Source organism: Ursus maritimus, unplaced genomic scaffold, assembly GCF_017311325.1.
Source record: "Ursus maritimus isolate PB19 unplaced genomic scaffold, ASM1731132v1 scaffold_29, whole genome shotgun sequence".
Lineage (NCBI taxonomy): Eukaryota > Metazoa > Chordata > Mammalia > Carnivora > Ursidae > Ursus > Ursus maritimus.
In genome coordinates this window covers 12,518,302-12,534,059 of record NW_024425452.1, presented here as the reverse complement: position 1 = coordinate 12,534,059, position 15,758 = coordinate 12,518,302, and the positions used below count along the sequence as shown (strand labels likewise).

At 36.7% G+C, this 15,758-nt stretch overlaps 1 protein-coding gene across 1 annotated transcript in view; it reads right to left on the bottom strand.

Annotated features, from left to right (window-relative positions):
• The window catches only part of TINAG (tubulointerstitial nephritis antigen), a 77,123-nt gene extending 62,254 nt beyond the window's left edge, over window positions 1-14,869 (bottom strand). Inside the window, exons 1-4 of the mRNA XM_008691770.1 lie at window positions 14,515-14,869; window positions 7,296-7,359; window positions 6,568-6,657; window positions 1,511-1,625 (exon numbers count right to left, since the gene is read on the bottom strand). Of these exons, the coding sequence (XP_008689992.1) occupies window positions 1,511-1,625; window positions 6,568-6,657; window positions 7,296-7,359; window positions 14,515-14,869 (624 nt within the window). The remainder of the gene's footprint in view (window positions 1-1,510; window positions 1,626-6,567; window positions 6,658-7,295; window positions 7,360-14,514) is intronic.
• Window positions 14,870-15,758: the final 889 nt, after the last annotated feature.

Here is a 15,758-nt window from a genome sequence, read left to right as displayed (position 1 = left end):
AAAAAATTAAAATAAAAATAACTCTTCCAATTGATCATATAATTAGGTCACTAAAAACCATGAATCCAAGCCACATCTCTAAAGATTTTGTATCTTACTGTTTCAGGAAAGATCCAAAAGTATATCTAAGCTGATCATTTCATAATCTTAGCTCTGCTTTTTGCTATTTTGAACCTGCACTGGCCAAAGCTAACGATTCTAGTGGAACTCTAGGGACTATTTTTGGGAGCAGATGTTTTAAGATGTCCTGGCTCTGCACTCTAAGTAATTCTGTGGTAGCTTTTCACTTTTCCCAATCTCAGTGTGACTTAACCTCTCTCAATCTCAATTTTCTTGTCTTTAAAATGTGGATAATTATAGTACCCACTATATCAAGCTGCTGTGGAAATTAGATGAAATAAGGTATGAAAGTGCTTATAAGAGCGCATAACACACATCTCCTCAATACGTGGCAGCTATTATGATCTTTTCTGATACTAGTTATAATTTATCAGGCCCTGCTACTGCAATTTGAATTGGTATAATAACTCAGGGGATTACATCTCTTGAAAGCAAAGTACATTAAATGCTTCACGAGAAACCTGTGGATTTACAACTCATCCAATGGCAAACAACAACCCTGCTTGCTCCCGAGCCACTGGGAGCTTCCAGGCAGCCAGGACCCGAAGCCTGCATTGCAGAGAGAGGAGGCTGCACTCCCACTTTACCCGCGAGCACCGCTCAGCCTTGGGCATTTGAACTAGGCCTTGAATACATTCAACATCTCAATTGGGATGTGTGCCTGGGACACCACACATCTGGTGGTCAAACTGCAGCTCTATGAGTTAGAGGTCTGTGACACTGGAGAGATAGAAGCCTCTTTATACAAGATACCTGTTATGGGATGATAACATCTCCTAAAAATGAAAGGGGAAGCCAATATAATGGTACAAAGCTTAAGGCTGTAGGAAATGCAGCAGTTTCATGGAGGAGTTTGCAAGGTCACCTGGCAAAATTTGAAAGTGTTCCTGTAATGGAAATTTTGAGGATAAGCCTTTATGAATCGCCATAGTATACATATCTGCAGTCACTGGCATTTCTCTTAGCCTCATATGATAATGGGTAGCCCAAAGACACCACAACTTTGTTTGGATGAATTCAAAAAATATCTGGGTTTACTTTTAAAAAAGAAAAATAAGGACAACTAATAACTTGTTTGAGCACCGGGTCACTAAATAATCAATAATCAGAAATAGGAATTTCTACGAAATTATGAGCCGTGTAAAAGAACACAACCGTTCTTAAAGACAGGACACTTGATCTAATTGACATTGGTGAACTTCAAAATTCACCTGAAACATTTAGGGAAGGTAACAACCATTTTGGTAAAGGTTTTTTATTTATATGACAAAATTACAACTCTGAAAGCTCAAAACCCACTATTTTAGTTACTTAAAATTTCTTTAAATGCACATACAAACATACCTGTACAAACACACACACATTTGAGTCAGACAGAGAGAACACTTACCGTCATTTCATTCATACTGAGAAGCAAGGGACTAGGTGGCAGGGTGCCGAGACGGTACTTGAAACCTTCTTCCAGAGTCATTCCCCAGAACTGGCTGTAGTTCTGAGCTGTCCATCTGCCTTACAAATGAAAGAGAAAAATTGGTATAGGTTGTGTAATATCACTTTTATAAATGGTGTTTGTTTATATTTCTGAAATTATACAAAATTGGAACTATTACTATAAGCTAATTATTCTTTATATAAAGAATGCATGATTGTTTACTCTAATAGGAAAGCTCTTCCTAAATTAGGTCTCTTTCAAATATGTTAATGACTTATATGAGGAACCTAAGGCTATATATCAATATAGACTAAATACAAGGATAGGTATCTTTACATATTATAAGGGATTAAGCGGCAAAAGTCCAATATATGTAGTTTCTTTTAAATGTTATTAAGTGCATTTTAGAAAGAAGCTTGAATGTATAGAAATGTACTTACAGATTAAACAGGGTAATTGTTTTACATATAATTTAGATTCAGAAAGAATTTGACCATGTAAAAGGAAATATCCATAAAAACTGAGGATAAAATAGTTATACTTAAAAAGATTATATCAGTGCTAATTAATTATATTGAAATATTTTATTTAAATACTGGAATGTTCTATCATAGATTAAAGAGTTAATTTGCATTAAGTATTCAATAATCTTAGTTATTATTAATGATGATACAAATTCAATTGATGTGAAATTAGATGGTAAAAAGTACGTATTTTTTAGAGACAGGGTTTGTGCCCTTACATAGGAAAAGAAGCTTTGTTTTCAAAATCTAACACTGACATTTAAATCCAATGAAAAATTTCTTGAAGAGATAAGAGTCGATGAGAAAGACAAAAGTGATTTAATCACTGCTTGTTTGAATTATTTACAACTTGAGGACAATATATTTTCAGTAGTTAAGTCAAATCTAAACTTAATTCTGTTAATTACCAAAAATGCTGATAGTGCGATAGACTCTAATGAATGATTAAAGATACAGCTTGATTGTCAATAATATGCTTAGCAAGTTCATGCTTTTCTTTTATAAGAATCTGTTAGGTCATAAAACCCTAAGCAACTTGGAGCCACAATTTTGGGAGTGCAATCTCCATCATCCAAGGAAACCTCTGACTATATTAGATATTGCAGCCTATGTAAGAGAACATTAGGACTAGCCTTGGGCAAAACCATGACATCAGTGAAGTATGTCTTTGGTACCCTACACTAGTAATTTTCAAACATTCAGATACATTTGTGGTCATTTAATCACTCAATTTAGTGAGCAGGGATCAGTATTTTGAAAAATAAATAGAATACAGGAAAAATAATAGGAAATATTAGAATTTATTGCATGTCGTAAGGGTGAGTATTGTTTTTATATGTGTAGGTGTGTGTATAGCATGTATTTGTATGGATATTCATGTGCACATGTGTATACTAAGTCACAACGTCAGATGTATGTTTTACTGTGACGTAGGCTCAAAAAAGTATGAAGGGACTACCACGCCATCCCATCCTCTTTGATCAAGACTCGTTGCTTTCCCTTTAATACAATTTAGCATTTACTGAACATTCTTCATTTATCATATTCTCTCTTAAAACATGGCAATAAGTTAATTTCTCTACCCTCACAGAGCTCATACCCTAAAAAGACTGCAAAGAGAGAAATGACTTCAGTGTGTGTCATTTATTGGTAGGTCAGGGTACGATCAGAGTAGAGGATTCAAATATAACTCTGCCTGAAGGAGTTGGCATAATTTCATTACAGAAAGTGACTTTAGTGCTCCATCTGGAAGGATGAGAATAAGTTTGGTGGACAGATGTAAAAGAAAAGGTATTAAAAAAAAAAAAAGACAACTCAGGAGCAGGGCATACAGATTTGAAACCAGGTAGCACGTTTAAGGATGAGCAGGTAAGTTCGATGCTGAACCCATGAGAGGGCCTAGGGAGACAGAAGCTGGAAAGAGCATAAAAAATGAGGTAGTAAAGAAGCATTTGGGCCAGATTGTTACTTATGCTAAGGAGTATAATGATATTCTACAAGCAATGGAGTATCACTGAGGATTTTGAAGAACACGAATAGAGGGATAACTATGAAAGTATTTGATTTAGAGGGATAACCATGAAAGTATAAAGGATCGGTTGCAGTTTGGTCAGACTGGAAACAGAGAGAAAAATCAGGTCATCTCAAATGAGGCTTGATAAAGAAATGCTCTAGAATATAGCAGAGAGGTAGAAAAAATAAATATCTGAAAGAAACTATGAATGTGGAAATTATAAGAGAGTAGTGACTGAGAGAGATGAGGAGAGAAGAATCAAACTAATTTCTGATTTCCTGGCTTGGCTGACAAGGCAGAGGGGAAGGCCAGTCACCAAGGGCAGGTCGAAGAGGTCAACTCTTTTGGTTTGGGATGTGTTGATTTGAGAAACCGGTGGGGGGGGGAGGGGAGAATACAATAGAGTAGGTTTTGAGCTCATTAAAAAAAAAAAAATCAAGCTCAGAGATGTGACAGATTAAACATGGCCACAAATTATTTGTGGCTCTTGGCACCAAGAAGTGGAATCTATTTCCCCAACCTCTGAATGTGGGTAGGACTAGTGACTTGCTTCACCCAACAAAAAGTAGGACAATTGATGTTGTGTGACTTTCAAGCGTAGGCCTATGGGGAGGCCCTTTACAGCTCTTCCTCATGCCCTCTTAGAACACTTGCACTATGGCAAGAGGCTAAGACTAGTCTGCTGAAAACATGTGGGTCCACTAACAACAAGCACCAACCACCAGGCACAGGAATGAGGCCACCTCAGACAATTCAGCCTCAGTTGAGCTCCAGATATCCATAGACATCTGAGTAACCCCAAGAGAGATCAGGAAAGGAGCTTCAGCTAAGTGCATCCCAAGTTACTGAAGTGAACCAGTGAAAAGCTATGGTTTTAAGCTGTTAAATTCTGGAGTGCTTTGCTGCCCCACAGCAGATAACTGAAACAGTTATCTAACTCCCTTTGTTCCACCAACTTGTTGATTACTACTTGTGCTACTAATTCGGCACTTACATACTTCCCTATCATCCGAAATCCTTCCACAAAGGGATGACATGTTGACTCCTCAGCTAGACTGTAAATTCCTGTAAGACAGGAATTATTTATTTCTATCCTCAGCAGTGCCACAAGAGAAACACACGTTTTGTTCATATTAATTGGTTGCATTGAAAAATAACACGGGGAATAAATATACACTGAAGTAGCTTATGTAGAACGAATAAAGACTTGGATCTAAAACACCACCAAGATGAGAAAAGTAAATGTTTTAAAGCAAAGAGTGTATATATTTGCATGTAGGCTATTTTAAAAAGCACTTAGTAAGTACTAAATGATATGCTTCTATTTTCACACATGAAAACAATTTGAACGTCTGGACCAGAATATATCTGAGAGTCAGAACTTTCTTTTAAATTCAAGGGCTCCCCCTACCTTTTTGCTCTCCAGTAAATGATTTTAGTTTTACTGTTTCTTCATAGCTTGTCTCTTTTACTTAACTTTCTTTCTTTGGGCAATGGAGGTTTCCTTTTGCTCCAATTATACCTTGCTTTTGTCCTTTTAAGGTCATCGATGTTTGCTACAAAAGGCTTTGTGCCTCTTAACTCTCCCAGAGTTACCTCACAGTGAACAAATGATGGCAGGAAAATTCTTCCTTCCAAGGAAGACAGCATTCCTACCAGCTTCTGTATTCTTAATGTACTTTCCATGTTGCCTTCAATTATGGTTTCCTGTGGGTTCTGGGACATTGGAAAAACAGGCTGCTGATGGCTTCTTGGAAGTATGTGCTCCATAGGTCAAGCATTTGAATTATTTTAGGAACCTGATTCAGATAATTTCTTATGATGGCACATACTCTGATGTTCTTTTAATGATTTAAGTATCACTTAGCCACAGAAAATCATAATGTATTTTCCCTAGAAATACTTAAAATGTCATATTATCACCTAAAATATTGGTTAAACATTGTATACACACACAGAAATTGAGCATGGTTTAAGAATATTAATGTCAAAAAAAAATTTATTTCTAAATTTCACATCTTCCAAGAAAATACTTTGGGGACACTGAAAGTCAGTGTCCCCACTGTGCTGGGAAATATCTGTCTTATGGTCTTCTATGTGGAAGCAAATGATACTTTTAATTTTTTAAAAATCCATTTCAGGATTACATCACTTTTATAGTTACTTGATAATAGATCTTCTTACGTGAAATCTTTTCCAGAATGTAGAAAATGTTAGTGAGGGTATATAGAGATTCGATCAATGACAATGCAGCAATCCTGAGGCAGATAACCAGGTGTTATCCCTCTTCCTTTCAGTTCAGTAAAGAAAACCAGTGTTAGCACTGACATCACAATTCCCTCTATGTAAATGGAGAAGCCACCTAATTTATTAATCTGTCAGAGAGCATCAAACCATTATTTCCCATGTTTAAGTGTCAATCAGCCCTATTTATTAGCAAAGTAAAGTGGCTCAGCCTATCTTTTGATTCAGCTGTAAGTGAAATTGTCTATATAGGTCATGTCAGTGAAATTGTCTAGAGGGACTGGCTATTTGGGGAACCACCAAGATTAAATACTAACCTATTAGGGTCTGATTCTCCCATGATAGCTGATTGGTTGGGTCAGGGCAACAGCAGAGGGAGAAAGATGGTTTATATGAAAAAAAAAATCAATTTTGCCTACTTCTTAATTTTGCCTAAATATTTATCCAAACTAAAGCTCCCTCTACTCCCCTCACTCACACCATGACACTGATCCTTCCTAGATAGTTTAAGACCCTGTTCTATATTTCTTTGTGCAATTTAATTTTTAATTATTTAATAATTACCTCCATGCATTCCTATTTTACACATCTTTCTACTTCTCTTCCCATTTCTCTCCCGCTCTTTCTTTTGAAATAATGGCCATTTTTAGAAGTAAATGATAGGAAATACATTGTTTGAAGACTGAAGAGTAACTGGGACTGCCAAAAAGTCTATAAAGCAAGATTTTCCTCACCCATAGTCTCCTTTATTGACACGTTCAATTAGTTCTGGTTGAACAAGGCAGACAAGCTGGGAGCATCTCCATTGCTGTCCTGAGCATGTGCTGCAAAGATGTAAAAATTACAAAAGTGGCCTAGCCTTTCTGAAGTACATTTACACAATTAGTAACCAGAATCGCACACTGCTAAGACATACAACATATTTTTGATTAATGATAGCCATATGCCTATTTGATTCTTGGCAGAAGTAAAATACTAACATATGCATTAGCTACCACTCCATACGCTCGAGGCCATCAATACGCGAAATGACCACACAGTCGTTGAAGTTTGAAAACATAGGAAAATTCAGACAGATTCCGTGTCTTTGTATTTGGAAACTTTCTGCAGGATAATCATTTGAAGGCAGCCTGTTTTTATATACAGCTACCGTGATCAAAGAAACACAATTTGCCTGTAGCGTATCTTGCCTGTAGAATGCTTATAATTAAGAGGTATATTTAATGCAGGCCTGCGGTATGAGGAAGGCCATCGTCATGAACAATATAGTGTGAAAAGGTGTATCCAGGGCTAGATTTGTCAACATTCATTAAATATGCTTATATAAAGGTACGGATATGCGATACCCTATAACTTATGATTCTATCTGTATTTAAATATATGTTTTATTTCACAATACTCCTTTTATTTGAAGAAAACATACACGGACAGACTTCAGTTCTGTGCCACTTAAATTCATTACCAGGAGTTGCAGTTTTCTTTAATTACTGATCCTTCTTCATAAGCTTGGCCATCTCTGAGGCAACCTGCCAACATAACACGTAAACAAATGAAAATTCTAAATTGGATAATAAAGTGCATTAACATCACAAGTAACTTAAAATCCTCTTAGTTTCTCAAATAGGCAAAGATAGTTGGTGCCACTCTGATGAAAATCCACATCTGGTTTGTGTCAAGGTTTATGTATAGAATTTTTCTAAGCTTGTTCTATGAGCTTTTATCTTTAAAACTGCATATTAGGTTCCAACAGAGGATTTGTAAAGCATGAAAACTTGATTACCACAGAATTAATCACTAACCACACTGAAAAAATAATTTATGTGTTTAAATATGTCAGCAATAAGACAGTGTTTGGATAAATTTATGGCTTTTCGCATTTAAAAATCTAATCAAGTCTCATAAGCAAATATGAGTAATTGTATATGACAGGAGTAAGGAGCTCAAAGTTTTGGGCCAAAATGTGAAGCTATCTCACTGAATTCACCTTTTAAAGATAAATTTTATTTTTTTCTTCAGAATTTGGATCAGGAGAAAAATTCATGAAATCAATAAGATTGTAGTCATTTGTGTTCCAAAGCTAAACATTTCTCAATTAACTGAAACTAGCAGTTAACTAGTTTACCAGATTATAAAAACTACTTAAAAAAAAAAAAATTAAATAAAACTACAAAATGGTTGGGGCGCCTGGGTGGCACAGCGGTTAAGCGTCTGCCTTCGGCTCAGGGCGTGATCCTGGCGTTACAGGATCGAGCCCCACATCAGGCTCTTCCGCTATGAGCCTGCTTCTTCCTCTCCCACTCCCCCTGCTTGTGTTCCCTCTCTCGCTGGCTGTCTCTATCTCTGTCGAATAAATAAATAAAATCTTTAAAAAAAAAAAAAGGAAAGTGTTTAAAAAAAAAGAAGAGATCAATGGTTTATTACCATTATATGAAAACAATCAGTAAGATATGGTGAAAAGAGTACCCTGGCTACAAAGGAAATCCTTTGCAAAAATATAATTAGCACAAATTTAAAATTCACTCTGATTTAGCAAAGGTAGTAAAATTTACTTTGTCATGTGAAAACTTCTTTGACAGAAACATGTAATTGATAGATTACATCAATGGTCTCTAATTAAACAAAATGAATCCTAACTGTTTATTAATACAATCATAGGAGAAAATGTACATGTTTAGTAATCATTCCAAGGGACTTGGTTTAATTCCCAGCCACAGTTTCACAAAAGTCATTTAAGGAATTTGCTCTCCTCTGATTTTTCAAATAATGGCTTCATAGAAAAAAAACTTCACAGCTTCTACTCTTCAGTATGCACTGTTTTTACAGTTCAATATTTTGCTTAATAAATCTAAAATCTCTGCATAGTTGCATCTATTTACCTCTTTCCCAGGATTGTTAACATTCCACAATCCATGGGAAGAGAAACAAAAACCGCCTCTCTCCTGGACCACAGGCTTCTAGACATAGCAAACTCAGAAAGATTTAACTTTAAAACAAGTCTGAGTTTTAATTACTACTCAGTATTAGAGACTTGAAATAAATGAACTTCCACTATGTAACGTAAAGAGACCTTCAAACTTTTTATTACTTAGGGGTGACAGAAAATTCATGCAACAACTCAAGTTTTCAAAGTCAAGGAAAGTACTTTTCTGACCAGTTTTAAAGGACAGGGGAGAGGCCAAAACCAAAGCTGATTTTTAATCATACTTCATTAAGTATTCCTTGTCCAACATACCATTTCCATAAAGGAAATAGAAATCACAAAAGTCTTAAAGGGAAAAAAAAATTCCTTCTCTGACCCATACTCTAGCTAATAATTTTGAAATCAAGAGAATGCTAACACCAGCCCTACCCCAAATCACCAGTACTAAATCTAGGTTAGCAAAAGTTCCCTTTCTTGGTCAGCCTTCCTCAATGTCAAGTCAGAGTTTACTACGAGAAACTACATTTATTGTAATCTCACTTGAAATCTGGCCTCTTGAATGAAAACCATAATCAGTTCATCTGAGCCTGGTCATGGGGCTGACAAAGTATCAACTTCTACGTTATACAGAGATAGCCCAATCCTTGCCTATATTCCTGCCTGGCCCCAATGTATCCATCATTTACTTGCCGAGCATTTAGTGAGGACTTTTTTTTTTTTTAATGTTTTTTTATTATATTATGTTAGTCACCATACAGTACATCCCCGGTTTCCAATGTAAAGTTCGATGATTCATTAGTTGCGTATAACACCCAGTGCACCATGGAATACATGCCCTCCTTACTACCCATCACCAGTCTATCCCATTCCCCCACTCCCCTCTGAGGCCCTCAGTTTGTGTCACTTCTTGCTTAAAATCCTCAAGTAATTCCCCATCAAATTTAGAATAAAACCCAACTTCTTATGGTAACCTATAAGGCCTTACCGAAAATGTCTCTGCCCTCATCACTTTCCTAGTCCTGGATGGAGTGGGGCTCCCAGTGAAATGAAGATTTGCATAATAGCAGTGAGGAGGGAGAACAGTGGATGGATATAATATAACTTGGAGGTAAAGCAATGAACTCACTCACGGACTAAGCTTGGGGAATGAGGAGAAAGAGGAATTAAGCATGTTTCACTAGGATTTTGGCTTGAGTCATAGAGGAGAAGCAAATCTATCACTCAAATAAGGAACAGGTTTGTGGCAAGAAATTGAGAGGTCTGCTGTGCATATTTTAGGTTTATATTAAATCGAGGTTAGATATCCCAATAGAAAATGTCAAATAGAGTAGTTTATGGAAGTCCAGAGTTAAGTCAAGGCTGGAGCACGAATTTGAGAGACAGTAACATACATTTAAGAAAAAGGGAGACTAAATAACAATCCATTTGAGAGAGTGTGTATAGGTGAGAGAAAGAGGGCCAAGACGGAGCTTAAAACACTCCAACCAGTTAGACATTCAGAAGAGGAAAGGGAAAGAGTTGCCTGTGAGGAAGTAAGAAATTCAGGACAGAGTAGAGCTTTGGAAGCTAGAAAAGAAAGTATTTCATAAAGAGAGGTGGTCAGCTGTGTAGAGTACCACTGAGAGGTCAAGAAAAGGAGAAGAGACATCTGAATGTTACATTTGGTGATAAGAAAGTCACGCACCCTGCCAAGAGGGATCTCAGTGAGGTAGCAAGGAATGACATCCTGTAGGAAAGGGTTGATGAGAGACTTCGAAGTCAGGAAGCAAATGTCTCTTTTAGCTATTTTACCATAAAAGAAAAAAAAGGAAGAGACAGATGCTGGTTAAGGACATGGAGCCAAGGAAGGACTTTTTCAAACTTGAGAGCTAGAAAAACACATTTTGTAAATTGATCATTGATCCAGGAAAGCAAGGGGAAAATGATGCTTTAAGAAAGAAAGAGAAAGAAAGAGAGGGAGAGGAGGAGGGAGAAGAGAGGGAAAAGAGAGAGACAATTGTAATGGTGCTGTTCTTAAAAAGACAAAAGAGGACAGGATTCAGAACTCAAGAGTGTAAGCAATAACCCAGAGGGAGGGAGGTTGAAAATTATGATGAGGGAGATGAGAGCATTCCTGGTGGCTTTATTTTCTCAATGAAATGTGCATGAAGCACCTCAGAGTGAGTTAATCAAATTAGTTACCCATATAGCATATCGACAAAAGAAAAGAAAATGACTGCTGAAATTAATAGGGTTTTGCAACTTAACAGCCATTAATACAAGATAAGGCAAATCAGGTATTTGGAAAGTGAAAAAGTTGGTCCATTGATTACAAAAAGATGATAATATTGATGGCTGTAATTTATTTTAATACTTCATCATAACACACTATAATATCTTTGCTGGTCTAAACTTCACTTTAGGAAGACAGTTACTTGCTCGGATCAGGAATCCACATCCCAGGGGCGGTCAGTAGCATTCATTCTTAAAGGCCAGACTCCAGGGCAGCTGCTATAAGTGCTTCCATCATCCATCTTCGGATGAACACCAGACTAGCAGCATAATGAATGTCAGAAATGGGCTTTCATTGGTAAAGTTAGTGGCTTGTTAATCAATATAATGGATATAAGTAATCAGCTCTCATTGGTAAATTAATTGTATTCAATTTATATATATTAGCTAAAATATTTAAAAATCATGCCGCACACTCCCACTCTTACAGCCAACAGTTTATATGTTTCTCTTAAGGTCAAAAGCCTTCACTTATAGACCTGGTGCCTAGGATTGATCTCTGTAAAGTTCTGTGTCCAGACACTGGGTAGGAGCCATTCTCATTCCCTGATGCTCACTGCAAGGGTAAGAATCCTATCTCTGTGTTATTATGATTGTGCCTCCAGTAATTTACTTAAGCAAAGTAGATGTGGGAACGTCTAAAGATGAGGGACTTCAGACTTCATGAAGCTTACATACACATAGGTTGTATGAATTGGTGTATGTCTCCTTACCAATATGTATTTTTGTAACTATGAGTGTGTGTGGCAGAATTTGGACTGTGACTTATCTTCATTATACGGTAGTTAAGGAGGTTGTGAAGGAGTAAATAACCCTTATCCAATTCAAATATGTCAGTGGTTTACACACCTTTTTTTACCAATGTGAACATAAAAGTTCTGCATAATTAAATTAACTTAGGTCTATTCACAACAGATGGTATACTAGACTCTTCTCTTAAAATCTGCTACACCAAAAGATTTGTCTGGAAAATCCATCCTCATTCTCTTTCGAACTCTGTAACTTGCTTTTGGTATCTCACAATGAAATCCTCCAGTTACTAGAAGTTACCATCAGAGATGGGGAAAACACACACACACACACACACACACACACACACACACACAGAAGGAAGTTATTTACCAGTATGTCCTACTTCCAGTTTATAAAAAATGTACATATTTATTTTTATAACCCTTAAGATGATGTACATAGTTTTAAGTCACTGATTTAAAACAAACTCTTAGGATAGTTGCAGTATAAAGAACTAGATAATACCACATAATTAGATAACTGAAAAATAATGTTTAGTAGATCAGTGAGTGAACAACTTAGCATTGCCGAGGAAAGTCAGATTATGCATGCAAAAATTGGTACAAATAATATACCATTGTGTTTTTATTTTAATTTTGCACGATTTTTAATATTGTGTAGTGCTATTTTCTTTCGACCAGCTACTTTCACAAGATAAAACAAAAGAAAACAAATTACCTTCATAAGAGCAATTATAGTCTAATGTGAACTTTTTGCTACTAAATAAAATGATTAATTGCTTTCCTTCATAATGAATGGAATAAAAACTATACCTGGAACATAAGTTCTACCTAAAACATAACCCTAAATTAAAGTCATAGCAAAATTCTAGCTCTCAAGCAAAAATGGACATTGAAGAAGTAGCAATTACTTTTCTAAATGAGCTACATGTCTCAGATAAGAAAAGCTCAAATACATTGCAGCCCATCAAAAACACCCCAGCTTATATGAAATACTGAGACTCAACACCCATGAAGCCTGTTCCTACTTAACATCTTTCAATGAGTCCTCATAACAGAATAAAATCTCAAATCCTTAATATAGCCTATACATCCTGGCATAATCTGACCTCTACTCACCTCTCAAAGCTCATTTCATGTCCACCCCCGGACCTCTGCTACACATTACTCTCCAGAAATTTCGGCCACATTCCAGCTCCCGGACCAGGCCAACCTCCTCTCTCTCAGATCTACAGCTTTCCATCAATTCTCCTTCAGGTCCGCTCACTTCCCCTCACTCCTAGAGTCTCTGTTAAATATCTTCCCTTGCCGACACTCCCCTCAGGCTGATGTTATATTTTACATATTAATGTTACATTCTGATATTCTCTCACAGCACCCTAAAAGTTTCCTTCAGAGAATTTATCACAATTTGCAATTGCACAATGAATTTGTTAAGTATCTTACCCTCTCCCTGGCCACTTGACTGTCACTTCAAAGAGAGTAAGATCTTGTCTTTTTCTTCCCCATTGGTGTCCCAGCACTAAGTACAATGGCAGGCATAGGGAAGACATTCAATGAATAATTTTTGATGAATGACTAGATTCTCCATTCTTAGTAAAGGATCTGCCACTTTTTAGGATAAAATAAACGTTTCATGTTTTCTGCATTTTGCATAGGTAGAGGCAAAGGTCTGGGATAAATGACAGTTCTGTGGAAATGTTAACCTAATACATACAGGTTTTAAGATGCATTCCCTCAATTTTACAAGCAAGACGACATTACTGAGAATGAAGGCAATGGCATCTGGATTTTGAAATGAGATCTGGACTTTGAAAAAAGGACGCCAAATCCTAGTTGATCCTAAATTGTCTTCAACCAAAATTTCTAGTCATCATCACTCATTTAGAATAGCCTTACAAAGCTCCAATTAAACCTGCATTTCTGCTGAGGAGATTTGATGTGATGGGCAAGACAAAAAAAAAAAAAAATAGGGCTTTATTTAAGTATAGCAAAAGAGTGTTGCTTTGTGTTTTGTTGCAAATCTTAGATGCACTGATTGCTCAGAATCTAGAACCAATGTAATTAGACCAATGTAATAAATACCATCATTCTCCTTATGAAGTATTTGTACTTAGCCACTCAATCTGACTCCATAGGAAGTTTTCCTTTGTTTCAAAGGTTTAAAAAAATCCTAGATTAGCAAAATGAAACAAAACAAAAATACATATGAAAAAACTATTTGGTATTACGTAGGCAGGTGGCTAGCTGACTCTATTTTGCTTTTGTACTGGTCCTAATGGCATTGCTCTACCACAGGTTCTAATGCCAGGAGGTCCATTAGTCATATGACATAATAAGCAAAATGTTAAATGAGTCTACAGATGATCAGGCATGTGACTGATGAGATTCCCTAAGAGGTTACACTCAAAAGAGCTTAAGAGTCCTGTTGCCAAAACATTTTACAAAGAAAGAAAAGTTTTAAGTAACCCTTATATACATTGAGTCAATATTCACAACAGGATCCAGACCAGCATTCATGGCCATCACTCCAGAACTTTCTTGAAGGTTCTAGTACAATGCAGGTGTCTTGCATCTGAAGCAAAACACCTTAACAATCCAAGGAAATTTATTTAACCATAATATTCATTTTTCACCTCCTCTTAAGAAAAGAAGGAAGGTAAGAAGAAGAGGAAAAGAAAGTTTGACAGGACTTGTAATGAACCAGGTACTTGCTTAAACACATTCCCAAAGCCTACCTTCTGGATCCCAAGGCTTTGTGTGAGGAGGCCATTCTTTCCCTTCACGGCAAAACGACTTGTAATCAGGACAGCAATCAGAATTTTCCCTTTCACAGAATTTATCGCAGTAACATAGTGCATTTGCCTCATAGAACTGAGTGGCACAGTCATCATCTCTGTCCTCACAACAACCAAAACTTCTACAGTATTGCCCTTTGAAAATGGCTCTCTTGAATCGAGGACCTTCCCAAATCGTGTGATTCCTAGTGAAAGCAGGTCCTGGGTTCACTTCTCTTTGAGATAAATACCGTTTCTCCATCCAAATTTCTGTGGTAAGATAGGAAAAGATTAAGATCTTATATCCAGCCCACATTCTCTAGACGTCAGGTAGGGTTCCCACTTTCTGTTATGGTCAATACCCTTGGCTTTGGGGCTTCTCCTTGGAGCTGGAATTCTAATTATCAAGACAACTCAGCCTGAATCCTGAATGGATCCTTTACTTGACCTGAGTATACTTCTTGTAGTTAAACATTAATCAAGAATTTCAATGTTTGCCCAAGATAAGGTAAGTGTTAAAAATAGACCCTCGTCATTCCTTCAAAGTTAAAAATGTATAATATGTTATATCATGCAAAAAATATCCATCACCATAAAAATAAAATAAAATGTTAGATGAAATACATTGAATATTGCTTGCCTCCAAAAAAAAAATCTAGATTCTTAAATCAGAAACCTCTCTGGAATACACATGGCCCAAATTATGGCTGCAATAACCACTGGCAAGGTGTGGGAAATTGGAAAGTCAAAAACACAATTATTCATTTCACCTACTTGCGCCGCAACTAAAATCCAAGCTTTCATGAGGTTGCCTGCTCGGATCTGTCATACCAATAACTGTAGCTCTAAATCGTGCCCCGTCACACACTGGTTTGATTTCCCATCTGTACCCCATTTACCTACCAGAAGCATTTTGACTTCAAGGCTTAGTGGAGCCTAATTCAGCTAGAAATTCCCTGAGGGTGACCTTAGTTCCTTCTACTGAGTCCCTACCTGGCACTAGCGTAGGAACCTGCAGTATCGGAAAGGCATTTTATGGTCAAGAAAAGTCCGTCTCTGTGCTAAGAAACTACAGGAGTAGGGAGCCGCAAAGGAAACCCAAAGGTCAAGATGTCTTTAGTGTTACAAGTGTACATTTACAGTAGGTTTTGTTATACTGTGTTTATTCATTAACTGCAATAAGTCCCTTTGCACTAGGGATAAGT